The sequence below is a fragment of the Haemaphysalis longicornis genome, unplaced genomic scaffold (genome assembly GCF_048455015.1).
Source record: "Haemaphysalis longicornis isolate Haplotype H1 unplaced genomic scaffold, Haemaphysalis longicornis Haplotype H1 scaffold_9, whole genome shotgun sequence".
Taxonomy (NCBI): domain Eukaryota; kingdom Metazoa; phylum Arthropoda; class Arachnida; order Ixodida; family Ixodidae; genus Haemaphysalis; species Haemaphysalis longicornis.
This window is the reverse complement of record NW_027526460.1, coordinates 77,362,836-77,380,935: the sequence shown is the minus strand read 5'-3', so window position 1 is coordinate 77,380,935 and position 18,100 is coordinate 77,362,836. Positions and strand designations below refer to the sequence as shown.

General features: G+C 48.6%; 1 protein-coding gene across 1 annotated transcript in view; it reads left to right on the top strand.

The window, feature by feature from the left end:
* The window catches only part of LOC144152530 (phosphate-regulating neutral endopeptidase PHEX-like), a 32,075-nt gene extending 21,398 nt beyond the window's left edge, over positions 1 to 10,677 (top strand). The window contains exons 6-9 of the mRNA XM_077683822.1: positions 2,276 to 2,341; positions 3,188 to 3,292; positions 3,546 to 3,622; positions 10,414 to 10,677. Of these exons, the coding sequence (XP_077539948.1) occupies positions 2,276 to 2,341; positions 3,188 to 3,292; positions 3,546 to 3,622; positions 10,414 to 10,519 (354 nt within the window). The 3' untranslated portion in view covers positions 10,520 to 10,677. The remainder of the gene's footprint in view (positions 1 to 2,275; positions 2,342 to 3,187; positions 3,293 to 3,545; positions 3,623 to 10,413) is intronic.
* The last annotated feature ends 7,423 nt before the right edge of the window (positions 10,678 to 18,100 follow it).

The following is an 18,100-nucleotide window of genomic DNA, read 5'->3' as shown; positions in this document are numbered from 1 at the left end:
AATCGCAGGGGGGCTTCCATCCCTGGTTTCTCGGCACCAAAATGTAAAATAAGAGGAAACCAAGGGTCCCGGTGATACGGTGGTGGTTCTATTTACAAAGATGGCCATGGGAGGAAGATGGAGCAGCTCAAGCGAGAGCTGCCCACGAGTTGTGAAGGGGCACCGATGATGATAATCGCATCGGTGCTGCGATGATGATAAGGAAGTTTTCACACTATTATTGAACATTACCTTGGAAGGAATAAATACCGCTCTTTGGTGCCTTGATGATGCGCCGCTTCTCTCTGCCCTGGCAAAACTGACTCGTTCTGAGCCATTTTAGCGGATGGAGGATCATGCCACAGTGTTATGAAGGTATTATGGCCTGCAAAATTTAGACACCTTGAAGGGGCCATGAAGAGTTTGTACCGCGCATAACCGAGCGACACTCCTTCTGCTGGAGCTCTACCACTAGAATTCACCTAAAAAAAATGGTCACCCGCCATCGCACCCTGTGAAAGTCGATGTCCAGCGATGCTGTTGCAAAACAACTACAAATTCCGATGAGGGAAAGTTATAAATGTTTTTCGTCGTCTAGGTGGGCTTGTCGCTTGCGCTCGGCTTCTCTGGAGGCAAATATTGGGTCCTGCCTAGCCTGATGCATGCGATCGGCGTCTTGGGCAAGAACTGCTCTATTTATTTTACACTAGTCCTGTTTAGCCTTCAAACATATAATGCAAGCACAATCTTTACCAGGAACACATGGTGTGGGGGTCCCACTGTTCACAGGTGCGTTATCCATAATACAGTTTCGATGCTTGTTTTGGGTTTTGTTTAACGAAGAGACAAGCCTTGTGCTGCATGCCTGATTAGCCTGACTCATGTTAGGTTTGAACTGCTGGGTCCCGCCTGGCTTTTTTTTTTGTTGTTGTTGTTGTTGACAACAAGACATTTTCGGACTAAATTGAGGCTAACAGCTAAGCTGTAAAAATGAAAATATTTTGCTGGTGAGCGTATCTGTCGGAAATTAGCGTCTTGGACACGCATACCTCGCCGAAATAACTTGGGGCAACGCCGAGAAATGTGCTCAGTACGGAAGCTATCACGGCGGATTAGTGTGCGTAACTGTGCTGTCTTGAATTGGGTTGAAAACTAGGAAAAGTAACTGCCCGAATAGTAAGGTAATTCATTACATAAACAGTGGGAAAACACTGAGATAAACGATTTTGGCAGAAATTAGATAACATATACGCTCCCGCAAAATAGGGGTTCATTCTGTGGAACCACCAAGTCTTTTTAAGAAGAGAGAGAGAGAGAGAGCAAACTTTATTCGGCAGCTCAAGTACGACCCGCAGAGTTATGAGTCCTCGGAGGAACGGGGAGTTCCGCGGTCCTTCGACGGTAGCGACTTGGCGGAGGCGCACAACGAGTTTCAATCTCGGCAACCACCAGGGACCACAGGGTGGCTCGTAGGTTTTCCGGGAGAGCGGTCCAGCTAAACCACGAGAAGGCAATATCAGGGGGGAAGGGGTTTGGTGGAAAGAAATGTGGGGGACGAGGTGGCGCGTACACAGCGCCAATATGTGTGTTCATTGTGCGGATAGCCGCCCCATACCTGAGAATGCGGACGGCCCGGTGAATGCAAAATGCTGCAGAGGACCCGACCCCTCTTCTTAAGATAATCTTGAAGAAAAAGCGTCAGTTTATCTTTAGGAAATGGGGTCTGGTCCCCTGAAACATTTTGGAGGGAAGGGGGGGGGGGGGGTTCTTCTTCGAACCTGCTCTTATGTGTATCTATGCCCCATAGGTTGGTAAATCACTCTACTGTGAAGGTGCATACGACAAAGTCAATAGCGCGTAAATATATTCAACAAATACTGGTGTTCCGGAATATCGCAGTGCCTAATATGCACACAGGATTCGCCGTTTTTAATCGTATTGTATTCTACTACATTGTACTGCATTTAATGTACTGTGTTATCTGTTTAGATATGTCTTCCGCACTCCTACTGCGGCCACATGTGAGCCTGCAATATAGTTTCAAATAAACAAAAACACATTTTTAAATGCATTCAGCATTCCTTGAGTCATTCGTAGCCTGAATGTCCCTAGTTAAGAGCAAGTCTACGAACTGTCTCTACAATTCAGTTGAAATGACCGTATCGGTGATCAATTCGGACGAAAAAGCCAATGTTTGTGACAGTTCCATTGTACCTTTTATTAGCCCCTTTTTGTACTATTTATTTATTTATTGTACTGGTGTGAGGCTAACTGTCGGGGTTTCCTTCTAACACAGCTGAACGGAAGAAATACTCTGCAGGAAAACATTGCTGATAACGTTGGCCTTCGATCAGCTTACAGGGTAAGAAAGAGGTTTCCACTGTCCAGATGCCCCGCTAAAGTATTTTCAGGAAAATCATTATCACTGTGTATACCTACGGTATTGTTCGCTAGCTTCCCCCCAAATATGGGCACGTTTCCATACTATTGTACTAGAAAATGCCGTGAAATTCTCAGGGAGGCTAAGGGTCCGTGGATTTCGCTAAAAGAGACCGAATCACGATTCTGTGTGGAATGTCCAACAGCCGCGCCTTTTCATGGAGGGCCTGCACCTTTGAACAGCCCTTTTTTGCACCGTTTTAAACCACAAAATTCTTCAAGCACACGAGTTGCGGTAGCAGCTTGTTTCTACCAAAACGCAACACAAATTAAAATAACAAAAGTCACGCTTGTGGACTCACTCTGTTGCTTGCTTTCGTGCTTGCGTTTTACGGGCATCCTCAAGAGCCCCATAAATGTGAAAGCGACGAGATTGTCTGAAGCCGCACCAGAGGAGGAGGGCGCTTGGAGATGGAGAGGGGAGACGGTGGAGGGGCGAATCAAGATCCGCTGAAGGTCAAAGTGGAAACGCCCTGGGAGTAAAACACGAAGAAATCACCGCGCTACTGGAGAAAGCTCCGGTGAATTACTGGAGTCCCTAGAGTCAAGCGAGGCGCAGGAAATTAGCGCTGGGCACACGCTCGGCCAGCGAGCGCCCAACTGAAACTATTCATTTTGTTGTTGTTGTTGTTGTGGTTGTTGTTGTTGTTGTTTTTGTTGTTGTTGTTGTTGTTGTTGTTGAAGTCTTCTACGCAGAGCACGGCGTAGTTTGCTGAACGATGAGATCAGTGAGAATGAAATCCATATGTCCGTATGCTTTATTCTCCAGGCGTATAAAAATACTTTAAAAGAAGAATTCAACGATAAGGACACCCGACTGCGGGGGTTGGAGGAGCTGTCCGGGGAAAAGTTGTTCTTTATAGCGAACGCAATGGTGAGTACTGTTCCACGTCCACACTATTACAAAAGAGCTATCGCTGAGCGAGTAAAGCGCCTAACCCGAGTGCCAAAATAACAGTCAGTGAGCATCAGAAGTGACGAATTGTTAGCGCACTGAAGAAAACACTTGACTGTGCGCATCTTTCTTGTGCTTAGTTGTGATTATTTGCCTGTTACGATTTGATAAATGCAACTTACAGAGCTATACGGTATAGTGAAATTTGCTGCTTCTGTTTCTTTGCGTACAGGTTGGCTGCAACTTGTACCGCACAGAGTTTCTGAAGTATCAAATCTTTTATGGGCCCCACAGCCCCAGCAAATACAGGTAAGATGCGTCCATGCGGTACGCGGCGATGATAGAACAAAAATACCATGCGGAATAAGGGTGGTACTTGGCTATCCAAAATTTCCGTTGAAATGCTGCTAGCAAACAGGCATTTTATTAACACGCGGGAACGGATGCAAACGTTCAGCAACGCAAACATCGTTGCTTACAATTTTTCATCATCAGTTTTTCAAACTTTCCCTCGTAGGATGCTGCATATCATAAGCGAGGGCTAAGCCTTTAAACTAGAGATCATCTCCACCTTTCGTGAATGCAGCGCAAAACCAGACAAGGACAGATGGGGGTCCTGGGGAGGACACGGACAAGCGCTGTGTGTGTCCTTTCCTTCTGTCCTTTTCGTCCCGTCTTGCGCTGTAATCCCCATGTATCCCTAAAATCTAGTCCAGCTTACCAGGCACTCTTTCCACTTGAGAGCATGCTGAATCACTCTCTTTTTTTCTCTAGTGGAGCCCGCTGTCCTCATTACGCTGGTGATGTGGTCGCTCCCAAGATGGAACAGCCAGTCCCGATCAAGCAAGAGTAATATTTAAAAAAATTAAACGCAGTTCCACTCATCGTAAAATCAAGTGAAAAAGCGGAGTTTTGGTTCTTTTGTGTCAGCACGAACGTCAACGGGCGATCGCCCGAGCACGGCAGCGCCGTGGCCGCGACAATTGTACGGTTCGCGCTAAGGAATTCGCAGCTAAACGTCAGCTGCGGGTGGTTCCCTCCCCTAGCGGGAGGCAGAGGAACCCGCCCCTCGCAAACCAGTTGCACCCTCTATTGGTGATTCTGTGAACCGTGGTTTCCGCGAGGCGGTTCCCAGATCTACCGATAGGGGCCGCCGGCTGGTCTGTGAACCTAGCTCTCCAACACATGCGTGACGCACGACAGTCAGCAGACGGACGAAAAGACTGGACCTACAACCCTCTTAATAGCTCATTCGAAAATACCGCGTCGCTGTGCAGATGTTGCAACTGCATCGCGATGGTGCATAGCACTGCGATGATGACCACCACGAGTTGTCAAACACAGCTGTTAAATAATCATACGCCAGTAACAGGTTCAGGTCTTCAACGATCGCATCATCACTGTGCGGAGAGAGCTCACCCTTCTCTAGTGACCTTCAAGAATAGAGGTACCCGGTTCCCCCGACTGATAGATGTGAAACAAAACAGATTCAGAAGGGCACTTGAAGGGCCTTGAAGGCAAAATTGAAGTTGTGCTCGTTAAAATGGTTGTTATGTCCGCGATAGAAAAAATACGCATTTTATCGCCATCTTCAAACAAATAATCGAGGCATTCAAAAAGTATATTCAACAGTAGCGACTCCCTAGCCACTTTCCAGCAATTTTCGATGACGTAAGGGAATCTTGCATGTGCGACTGACGGCTGTTAACCTAAGCCAACGCTAAAAACATGGCAGAGATTATAGAATGGGCCTCTAGTTCCGTTTGACCCCATAACTTGAGCTAACACGCAGCTAACACACTGATAAATACGTTTTCTGTGCCTGTTCCTAACACGTCATTCCTGCCCATGTTATGTGACTAAGGCGGGAAATTTAAAAGTTCAATATTTCTTGAGCTCATTTTTGTTAAGAAAGGCCTTTTGGGGCTAAAATGGAGCTGCATGAACGGTCACAGTCTGGTTTTTCAAAACGAAGTTGTATATTGTCTTCGAGGCCTGACGTGTACAAAAGCGAAAGCATTTCACGGCTGCCACTAAAGAAGACGCTGTATGATCCGTTAACCACTCACAGCCCCTGCACGCGCATTGAGGATGTGGGACACAGCTCGTTCTCTTTTCGGCGGACACTAACACAACAGGGGACTGCACTCTGTGCGTGGGACGAACGTGTACCTCCAGTACTTCCGTCGGCCTCACCACCCCCTCTCCCTTGGTTAAGCCCGCCTGTTACAGTTGCTCACCAACGGACCGGAATTCCGCGTTCCCGTCGTACTGCTCGTGAAAAGGCCCTTCAGCGCGTCCTCTCAGCGAAATTGCCGGACGAGGTCGATATTTTCACGGATGCTAGCCTCTCCCCTTCCCATATGGGTCTGGCCTGGCGTTGCCCAGCTCGACCGGACCTGGACGGCTCCCTCACACGTCACGCTTTTAACTCGTCCACCCTGGAAGCGGAACTCCAGAACATCCTTAGCGCACTGGATCATTTGGCCTTCACTATTGCCAACCAGCCGCCTCCACGCATCCGCATTCTCATAGGCTCTCACCAAGCCCTCCAAGAGCTGCGCAAGCCCTTCCCCGATCATCCAACAGTGCACCGAATCCAACATATAACCACCACCCTGGCCCGTAATGGAATCACTACCCGTTTGGCATGGGTGCCGCGTCACACGGATCCGGATCGGGGCAACCAGACTGCACATGATGCAGCGCGGGAGCGTCTTGATAGTACACCTCCCCTGGTTGACAATGCGTCACCCTCCTTCCCCTGCCCTCGCCTTCAAGTTGATCAAGCACGCCAAGCAAGGAAGTGCCGTCTTTCTTTCGTTACCCCTCCTGGCTACCTGGCTCTGGCTCCCCCGATGCCTCGCTGTGCGGAAGTATTCGTCAACAAAGCCAGGGCCAACGCAGCTCTCACATCCCACATCACTAGAAAATAGATTTACCCAACGGGGTCTTCACCTCCTTACAGTACCACTGCCGGATGACCGTATTCGCCACCCTTGACCACCTAATCTGGCGCTGCTCCGCGTTTTCACCGTACCGGCCTATCCTCACCAATGCTATGCCTCCCGATGCCTCAGAAGATGATCCTCTACTTGAAGATCCAAATTTACTCAGAGCCCTTGGGCTGTTCGGCGTGGTGAGTGGTCTGTCAGGATTAGCGTAGAATGGGGCCTACTCCGGTCGTGAAAATCGACTAATGGTAGATCTTCACCTTAGCCTGACCTCCGCGGTTTGAAGGGAACCCCTGTGCGGTCTTCATGGACGCATCATCTTTTTAACTGGCCTACTCCTCCCTTCCAATCCTTCCCCTACCCCTATTTTGGCCGCATGGCCTTCCCTCGATTAATAAAAGGACTACAACAACAACAATGCAGGCACTCCTTCCCCAGAATCACCAGTCACGTGCCGTCCCTTTCACCTGTCAGTTGATACTTCTAGGCTGTACTTCTCCGCCTCATGCAACGTCCGGATTCGGCGCAGTGGAAACAGACTCGTCACCAGCTCCTCAGACCCGGGTGGCATTTGCACTAGAACTTCAATGAACCCATTTTTCATTTCAAAGTAATTGATTTACTTTATCGAAATTACCCTCAGCGCCTTGGCACAGATTCCGATATTTCCGTACCTGTGTTTAGTCTTTACATCTGCGACCATTTTATGAACCGGAGCGCAAATGATACGTCAGTTTTCAGCACAATGGGTCACTTAATTCTTTCGCACTAAATCGGCGGTGTGTCAGATTTTCGGCACCCATTAAGCATTACAAAGTTAATCGGTTGCACTAAATTGTGGCGCGCTCATCGCCCAACGGTTGCTTCGGCGCGTGAAACCCAATTTGGTTTTGGCATTATAAATTAAGAATGCGGTACAACCACGTGAGCGGACCACTTTTTTTCCCAGCCGCGGACACCTCGGGGCGATTCGGGTTCTCATACCTGGCCATTTGCCTCATGAGCCGCTCGCAATTGGTCCGATCACTGCGGGTGCAGCAGGGAAGGCACGTCACCATTTTCTAGAAATTCTGCGGACGTTCACGTCCCCCGTCTGTATTAGGAAGAAAGCTTTTTATGACTAATCGGAAGGTTACCTTGAATTACCCCGGCGTTGACGTGAAGGGTATAAAATCCCAAGGAAGGCCAATAGCGAACAAAGGTCGCTTTGTATAAGGAATTTTAATGATTACTAAACCTAATTAGTGATTGATTACTGATTGATAGTGGTGATTAGGAGGGTCGGCCTCTTGTGCGGGAACGTAGAATCAACCCCAGATCCCCAAGTCGTCATTCAAGGATCCCCTATCCCACAAGTTACCACGCTCCGCGTGCTCGGCGTACCTTTCCACTACGATGGCTCCGGAGCGGCCCTTCTTCCCCAACTCCAAAAAACAGTCACACAGCTAACACACCTCATCCGAAGAATACGAGGCTCTACATACGGACTTAAAGAACACGATACCTGCAAGCTAATCCAAGCGCTGATAGTCAGCCGCATCACCTATGGCACCCCATTTGTCAACCTGAAACCGCAGGAAATCAACAAACTGGACACCCTCATCAGAAAAGCCTACAAAGCAGCCCTCGGCCTCCCAACCTACACATCTAACGATCGTCTCCTCAAACTCGGCCTGCATAATACCTTAAGTGAACTGTTGGAAGCACAGCGCGCATCACACCTCCAGAGACTCATATTGACACCAGCAGGAAGAAACGTTCTCCAGGACATCGGACGCACTACCCCTTCTTCACAGCAAGCACCGCAACGTATTCCTCTCACCATCCGTCAACGCCTCAAGGCCCATCCTGTTCCAAAACACATGCATCCTACCTACAACCGGGGACGCCGAGAGGCCAGGGTGAGGCTCCTTGAAAAACGACACAGCTCAGACCCTCACACACGGTACACAGACATTGCTCGATCTACAGACCACAAGCACACAACCCTGGTAGTCCTCGACTCAACTGGTAAAATAGCAACTGCAGCCTCCTATCGGAACCTACCTGTAGCAACGGCCGAAGCGCTAGCCATCGCTCACGCCACCACTACCCACCAACAAAAACCCTACTTGAACATCATATCGGATTCCCAACAAGCCTGCCGCCTATACCAAGCCGGCCTCGCACCCCCTCAAGCCATCCAGATCCTACAACACCTCCCCGAAGACATCGACATCTCTATCATCTGGACACCAGGCCACACCGGCCTTGCAGGGAATGAGGCGGCCCACGCCGTAGCCCGCGACCTCCTCAACCGGGCACTCCCAACAGCAAGGCCAGGAAGAACCGGACAAGCCCCACCTGTCCCACAGGATCTGACCCCACTCGACCTCACATACAGCTCCATTCTCTCTCATTACACAAACACAAGAAGGATATACCCACCTCCTCATCACACTCTTTCCAACCATCAAGCGTATATCTACCGGCGACTGCAAACCGAGACATACTACAACCACACCATCCTGTCCCACATCTCCCCATCTCTGTTCCCCTACAATTGCCCACAGTGTGACATCCCACTCTCAACTTACCACCTAGTATACTCCTGTCCCCACCACCCTCACCCCATCCCATCCCCATCCCCTGAGCAGTGGGAGTCTGCCCTGACCAGCTCGGCGCCGGAGCGTCAACTCGCGCTGGTGCAACGAGCCATGGATGAAGCGCAGGCCCGCGGCCTCCTGGACGAAGGAGGCTGACCACACCCCTTTCCCTACCCCTTGAGCTCAGTAAAGAACGTTTTTCACCACCACCACCTTAGGAGGGTGAATTTAGGTGGAATGAGTGGGTATTTCCCCACCAGGCAAGGATTTAGCAACCCTGGTTGAGTACATTTGCTACAAACCTCCCAATATTTATACAATCACACTATCGGCCTTCTGGCACTCGATAGGCGTGGCTGGAGGTCACCGGGAGAGGCCTTCGTCCTGCAGTGGACATAACCAGGCTTAAGATAAAACTAAAGTGCGGATTAGGATCGGCCAAGAAGGACTAAGATAGGTTGAGGTGCATTATTACGAAAATTGGTGGAATAGTCATTGGTAAGTGAGTGATAGTAATGCGTGCTATTAGGATAAATTGAGGTTGATTAACATAAAGTAACACAAAATTGTGTTTTATTAAGTATTGATGGTAATGTTTGGCAATGTAAGATTACGATGAATTAAGGTAGATTAACATGAATCAAAATGGATGAGGGTGAACTAGGGAAAGTAGGGTGTTTACTATTGAAGGTGGAAAAACTGTGATTAAGTTAGAATAAGTTGGATTAAGGTAGATTAAGGTGGATTAGGGAGGGTCCAGGTGAATCCGTGGCTGCTAAATAACGCGGCTGCTAAAGGGCCGACGGGTACGTAAAAGATACCCATCACAATCAAGCGCCAGGTTTTTCCCTCCAAAGAACGTGAGCATACTTAAACGCCCTAAGAATTTTTTTTCCTGGCTCTCCATCGGCCTACAACAACCGACGTATTTGCAACTCATCCTGCGTCTTCACTCATCCGGTTCCGCTGTCGAAACCCCAGCAGTTTCATTAGACATACGTATCCACTCGATGTCGCGAATAATGGCCTTTCTGGTTCATAAACGTATGTATACCATTGTATACCATGCAAGTATCCCACACGCGTGACAGGAATCAGATTTTGCATCTGGAAACACATCCGTTTCAGGAAACGTCTTTGAGCACATGGAAATGCAAATGGGTCTGCAAGCATCCAGCAAATGTTTTAAATCGTCGCGGAACCACGATCTGTCACCCTCGAATACCCGTACCCATGACCATCTAAAAGCTTCTCTTAACCAGTTGTACAATTCGAAGAGCTACGTTTAAGCAATGTTTACCGGAAAAATTATTTATGGGTTGACAACAAAATACAATGGCTGATATATTGAATAGACTAATTTTACGGGTTCGTCGTATCTGGTTAGCCGAAGAATTTATTTAAAACACCCCCGTTTCCCAAATAATTGTGTTTTGAAAAAAAGCCACAGCCACCCGTTACCTCTCGGATTGTATATTTCACAATATCATCGAAAGACAAAACCTCATTGCGGCTCGTTGATTTTTGAGCCAGAATTCATATCAATCTTCTTTTTTTTCAGGATAAATATGCCGATGATGAACATGGTTGAGTTTTCAGCCGCATTTAATTGCCCAGCCCATTCAACAATGAATCCGGACCGAAGCGAGACGTGTTTCTTATGGTGATTACGCACGCGAAAAAAAACGAAGACGGCGGACGCGGTCATATGCACATGGTTTCAACGATTTTTGTAACTGAGTCCTTTCTGTGCAAAGTGAATATGATAAATAACAACTCTTCATTCACAATAACACTGGCGACCTTCTTGTGAATTATCACTCCTTCTGGCGAAATATTGAAACTAGATATTGCTTTCAGTCGTGTAACAGAACTATTTTGAAAACGTTTATCTCTTATCTCCAAATGTTTTCTAAGCAACCGAATAACCATCATATGAACAAACCACGACGCAAACTCAACAACCAACTTTCCAGACGACGCCGACACAGTATCAACAAGCTTGAATGCCGCGGTAATCGTGTTTTTTTTTTAAAGCGAAACAGAGGCAAAGAAGCACATAGCACCTGTAAGGATCTTTGTATATCTGCTGTTTATTTATCAACTTCGCAAAAACGCCGTTTTTTATGAATAAAAAATAAAAATGGTCCATAAAGTTTCCAGAAGGCTCACTAGACTCATTAAAAGAATACAAAACTCACACTTTGCCTAGAAGGCACCACCCACTACACACAGCTTAAGCTAAAACATTTAGCAAAACCGCACAAACACAGGCGTATCAAATAAGGCAAAAAATCTCACAGGTAAACACTCAACAGGGCGCAGAATGTCTTCCTCACTACACTCTTTGAATACCCCTTTTCGACAACCCTCTGCACGGAAACGTTCATGGTGGTAATCTTGAAGATATTCTGGTTGTGCGCGCGTTTTTGGAGGTCGCTGTGGTGGTGCGGTGGATTCTGGAGGACCCTACCCTGTTGAGGGACGTCAGTAGTGGTGGTTGACGAATTGGATACTACTGTAGGTGTCCTGTGGTGCGGTTCATCCCTAAAGGGGGCTTGGGATATTCTGCACTTTCGATTTGGAGGGGCTCAGCCAATTCTCATGGACGGACAGATGGATAGATTGGAGGAAGGAAGGAAGGAAGGAAGGAAGGAAGGAAGGAAGGAAGGAAGGAAGGAAGGAAGGAATTGAAGGAAGGAAGGGAGGGAGGGAGGGAGGGAGGGAGGGAGGGAGGGAGGGAGGGAGGGAGGGAGGGAGGGAGGTAGGGAGGGAGGGAGGACCTTCATTGAAAGGGATTGCACAAGGATTAGAACGGTTACGGGAAGGAGCATGAAGCATTTAAATTGCCCTTGAATGGAAGCTTCCGAAACGAAGTCCCACTAGGAGTTCACAGTCTGATGATGCCTGCTGTACTGGTGGATCTACTCCTGGTGAGAAAAAACCCAATGCGTGAAATGTTCTGCGCCCAATAATCACAGTTACATTCGACATACTATTGCGTTGACCGGAGTTTTAAAGTACGCCAAGTATCACTAGAAGAAAAAGAATTGGATTCAACTGCTGTGTGTTATTGTTTGGTCTACTTCTAAGATGAGGGGATGGTTAATCTCTTAATATTTTGGAATATTTCCACCGCGTGCCTTCAGTTAGCTCATAGGCATCGTGCGGTACCCTTTGTGTAATTGACGGAGGCCTGGAGGTTTGGTCGCCCATTTGGTCATTATGGTTTGTTTTTATCCTTAGGAAGTTGCCTGAAACAAGGACCTGACGCTCAGCCGCATGGCTCTTGTCTTAGTGCCCCTTCCGCGACTGAAAAGACTTCCGCGCCAGATTTGGCCCCAGTACTTTTCCAGCAAAAAAGTTATCCAAGCGAGTAGTACACCGCTTGTGTAGACCAAGAAGTTTTCCCAAATTCGTACGGGTGCCATGGCAGGGTTTTCAGAGTAGGAACCTCCACGGAGACGCATAGTCTGCTTTATTTTCCAGAGCATAATCAATTCATGCTGCTGCTGGTGGCCGTGTTCCAGCAACCTCGTGACTGTTCTCTTCAAGGCCACTCCACAAGGGAAGTTCTTCGGCATCATGGGAGCGGTGGGCAGGAACCTGAAGTTGTCTTCACTAGCCGCTACGCCGAACTGGCGCATAAACATTTCAGTGATGGCGCCGTACTGTCGTACGTAGACGTGCGTGCCAAGCATAGCGCGCCCAATGCAGTTCTCATACTGGCCAATACGGGTGTTGACGCAGCTGCGGCAGTTTTCTAGTAGGTAATTCAGTGCCTTTCCAACGTCCGTCTTCGAAGTCTTTATGAATCGTTCCGAGGGAGAAGCCACCTCAACGCAGGGAAGCACCTTTTTTGCATTGGCCTGTTTAACAAGGTCATCGGTGTTTCTGATCTGTCTCTCCAAAGTCGGCACGTTGGCTTCCGAAGTGATCATGGACTGCAGGTACGTGCAGACGACCAGCATGCCGACCGCCCAGAACAGGACAAGGATTCGAGTGCTGTTACAGCGAGATGGGGGTGGTTCAGGATATCCGTGTCCCACGAGGTTGGAGAAAAGAAAAAGCACGCAACGAGGCAGGCTGGTGCGATGCAGAATTGTTTGACACATGTACACTCCCAGGACCACCAAAGCGCAACCGGTGGCCGCCACCAGAAAATGGCCAGATGAGAAGATGGTGTGGAGTAATCGTGGAGGAACTCGCATGCCTTCGCGTGAAAAGAAACTGATTGAGCGGTAGGCGTTGATAGCCCGGATGTCAATCAAGGCGTCTACTTCTTCAAAAAGCCCTCCCGGGAGTAAAGATATGTCGATTTCCTTTCTGTGTACCTTGAACAGAATACGGTCTTCACCGATTCCGCTTCCTTTGAAGTGATATGGAATTACCGTTGCGTTAAAATGCAAGAGGGTACTCCTGAGTAGAACTGACTCCGGAATCCTCGTGTAGCTGCTGTAGATGCTCGTGGTGGTCTGGGTTGCGTCCGTCACGACAATAAATCTTTTACCGCTGAACATTGTGCCCGAATCGCTGGCGCGGTTGTCAAAGAGATCTGACGATGAAGTGAGGATCCTCCGCTGGGTGTCGCATTGACGGAAGCTGTCCTCCGCCTCATCGATGGCCGTGTCGTTAACACCTACGAGGATGCAGGACAGCTCCTGGAATTCTTTATAAGGAAGCCGCTCGCCTGGTTCCAGCGCGACAACAAATCGCGTCAGCGAGAGACCGAACACGGCGGCGTTCAACTTTGCAAACAACTTCTTCCGCTGCACTGCGTCGGACCATGGTATCAGCACCCAATCCTTGGTGCTCTGATTGACGTGGGTCCTCAGTTCATTCAACTCTCGCTGGCCTAACCTGGTCCATAGCAGAAGGGCTGATTTCGTCCACTTCGGATAATGTATAGCTGCGTTCTGCTTGAGCCACAAAAGGATGAGTCTCGTCGGATGGCGTACGGACGCAGCCACATCTCGTATCCCACTAGACAAAGTGCAACAGGGCAGGCAGCAGCAAAACGCGGAAATAACGAACACGGTCAAGTGGGATTGGTTAGCCATCCGATAACAAATCATGAACGCAAGCGCTGCTAATATCGTCTGCCAGTTGGGGGTGTCGGTAGCGGGTATACGTTTATGCTATCCTTCAATGCATTTGCAATGTCGTATAAATCATAGCAAAAGTAAAATGCTCATCAGAGGACAATCTCGAAGTGTCCACCGCGATATATAATACACTTCTGCCTCCTTGAGAGAAGTTGACATTTGCGCAACAACAAGGAAGAAACACTCCACATTCAAATTTGTTTACTCGCCCTGCCGGCATTAAGGACCGTCATTGTGGCTCTCATACTTCATTTGCTTCCGTTTGATAAAACAAGGCTATATATTAATTAAAAACTAGGGCCTACATAACCAAGAACACGTCACATCAGGACACGCAATTTCCACATTTGAAATACTCACCGAATTTTTTTTTCCAGTGGAGCATTAAAGTGGGTCAAGAATAATCTTCCGGTCGAACATTTCGTCTGTGTTTTCTTAATGCACTCATTTCGTAATGTGATATTCTGTTGTCAAAGCACTGCGCGCACGCCACCACAACCTACTAATTGGTGTTCTAGTAAGAAACAAACAGTTAGACAAGTGAGAGTAGGGTGTTTATTTTGCAAGCGCATTTCGATCGATGACCCTGAATATGTTTTCACGATGTAGCCCGCAGCCGAAGGTCATACATAGTGGTCATACGTAAAAAGTGGCGTAGCCAAGAATTTTCACTGGGGATGTTTGGGTGTGCGTGCGTGCGTGCGTGCACGATACAAGTTCACCACTTACGAATGCCAAAGATGGCATGATGAAGTTCTTTTCAATTTTTTCATGTGGAAAAAGACTACGTATTTCGTGAATGTAGGGTGTGAAATGAGTACTGTAGAAAGGAGGCGGAAACAAACGTTTTATTGAGCAATAAAATGGTGGGTGGCATCCTGAGAAGAGCGCTTCCACAATTCGGGTGGCTCGGTTCACCAGGCACCGCTTCTTTTCCGGGTGCATGCTGGTCAGTGCGTATTCTCAGCGGTCAATGAATGGGAGGGGATGGGATGAACTGGGAAAAACCATGCAAGATGGGCTGTTGTGGTGGAGGAGTTGCAGAAGTGGAAGAGGTTGGTGAAAGTGGCTAGTTAGATGTACGAGAGTATGGTGGAGTTGAAATACGTGCCATTCTGTGACCTGTGGCACGTTCGGGCCTATGCAGTAGTTAGCAACGGGTGGGCAGGGGGTGGTGGAAGCGCCTGTGGCTGTCGGGAGCAAGGAGCTCAGTATATCTGAGCGGGTTGATGTGGACGCCAGTCGTCTGTCCTCGGACAGGAATTCCGGAAGTTGAGTTCAAGTGCAACGGCATGTGGCGCCTCATTTCCAAGGAGGCAAGACCATCCACATGCGTACACTATCTGGAGAGGGGGGGGGGGGGGAGTCTGGAGGGATCGGGTGATTTTGACAGCCCGGTGACGAATGCGGCCGCAAAGATAGTATCGGCCGGCCTCCTGAGAGTCCGTTAAGATGGTGAGGTGCCATACTGCTAGGAATGATAGCCGCCAGGGCTATGGGCTTGCTCCTGTTGGGTTGTGGCGTTACGTAAAGTGGCGGAGGTGAGTACGGTGCACGTGCAGTCCGTGACTGCCCAAAACGGCACAGAAATGTGGCACTGCAGTTCGTGATGGCTGTCTGTCTGAGGTCTGGTTGGCCGTTGCTTTTGGTATGTGACACATTAACGTCGCTTCATGTAGGTAACCCGAGCTTTACGGCGGCCACTTTTACAATCGTGGTGCGTATGGCGTGGTACGGGGGTTTCCCTGATGGATCTACATAGTGGTGACGGGAGGATGTGGTGAGCCGGCTGATGGGGCACTCCACCCTCCAGACACTCCATCCTTTGGACGATCCAGAGCGCGGAGGACTGCTCGGCCAGTGTGTGTTAGAGCCAGGTAACAGAGTTGGTTGATCTGCTGGACTTCAAGGCGTTCAGCAAGGCTTTTTCCGCACAAAAAAAAATTAAACGCCATTCCGCCGTACGAAGGTGGATGACCAGCGGAGCTGTCCACGTATCCGTTGGTCGTACGGAGCCCCGGCACAGCACCACTTGAGTGATTCAAGTTGCGCTCCAGCACCGCGCAGTAAGGAAGTTCCTGCGCGTCCCGCACACTGTGGATATTGCCTCGCAGCCTTTTCAGCAAGAATACGCCGCTAAACGTTCATCCCACGTTCGCACACCGCGACATCTCTAACGTCACCAATCATCATCAAATTGTTCTCGACCCACTTTCTGTCACACACCGCACAACTGAATCTCAAATATCTGTCCAGAAGGTCACTCCGAAATTTTGGACACGCACCCTTGTGCTCATCCAATTCACCGACGTGGTAGCTGCGGTCGCTTCGCCGCATTTGCGGCGCCGTTCTTCTTGTCACGTCCTCCTCTTACGGGTAGCCTCTCGAGAACGGTCTTCGCAGGAAATCGCCGGCCGGCGCTGACCTTAAATGTATTCGCATTTACGTTCGTGGGGTTGGGCTTCGTAAGCGGTGTGCTCTTTCCGCGATGCAGTCGAATCCATCATCGCACCAAGCGCGGAACGCTTTATGTAATACGGGTGGTTTCGTATCATTCCTCTTGCTACGCCAATATAGGCATGCTTCCTCCGCTTCCTCGTGAATGGCGGGGTTACGTGTTTTTGCACAGAGAAGTAATTAATCAGATGAGAATTTAGAAGAGCGGGGTTCGAGGAGGGGAAACAAATGTGCAACGACAGGGAAGGGTGCAAGAGGTGGAGGAGGAGGAGGAGGAGGAGGAGGAGGAGGAGGAGGAGGAGGAGGAGGAGGAGAGAGCGAAGAAAGAAGCATGCCCGTAAAATTTGTTAGAACACCCCCTAACAAATTTCAGCAAACAAAATTTGAATGAGAGAGGTGGCTCGGTTGTTTGCAACCGACCCCCCAACACACAGAGATAGCCTGTAGCCATCCTCACCATCATCATCAAAATTATCATGTTAGGATGCCTGCATGGATGTCCCTACTGCGGAAAGGACGAACATCCAAGCATTCTATATTCTGTGATCCAAGACTTCCTATCGATGTCTTCCGTGTGCCGATACCAACTAGCCCAAACCCTATCTCTGCTAAGCAATATTGGGTGCTTTTCGTGCTTCACCGGGTCTCAGAACGTACCTCGCTGGTTTGGTTCGCGTCCCACAGAGGGCGGAGTTGTGTGTATTGGGTGCTTCCTTGGCCTCATTTTTGCTGCGCGAGCGTAGAACATTCATGTATAGTGACCTCAAAAGAAGTGTTATTCCAAAGCTTCGTATTGTTTTGCACCAAACGCGGAAGTTCTGCGGCCTGATTAGACGGAAAACATATTTTGGTAAATTGCTGCATTAGTGGATTAAATTTTACCATAACCAACCACCCCCACCACGCTGGTCTTTTTTAACCCAATGTGGCCACACCACCGTGCTTTCATGGAACGTTAAGTGCAGATCGTTGTCTCCAAATGCTGCGCGCAGCGGTTCACTGTAGCAGGTAAAGCGACCTTTACTTGCAACCCTGCAAGTAACTGTCGCATCTGTGAACAGGTGAAATCAAAGCTATGCAAAAGCGCCAGTTACCGCTCAGCTCCACGTGGCTGCGCAACAATCAATACACTTAAGAGCACGCTTGAGGATTTTGATAGGATTCCGTTTTCGTTCCACCCATTTTTGTTTTACTTTAGCCGCCCGTGCCACCCCTCACAGTTCTAGTTCGCTCTAACAAAACCACTACCCAAACATTTCCAGTCTGCGATTCATCTCCCATTCTCTCTTTTCTCGGTCAATGCCGCCTGTGAAAAGATATTATTAGAGCGGAGCTGTTATACGCCAGTTTTGCGGGTGATCGATGCGTGCGTACACCGAGCGTGTCGACCAAGAAACCTCGTAGCGCCGATAGAGCTACGGTGTACCCAGTTTTGGATAGTAACTAGTTACGAGAAACGCGTTACCAGTAAGTAGTCACTTTTTTTAGAGACTTGTAACTAGTTACTTTACTTTTAGGTTAGAGGAACTTGAAACTCTTAAAGTGCCATTTTTTACACCGTAACTGTAACTGAAAATACCGTGAGTCACTTCCCTTTTCATAACGATATTATCCAACAAAAACGTCCTTTAAAGGCCGATTTTCCGTCTGCGCTTTTACTTTTTTGTACTTTGTCTTTTCAATAGC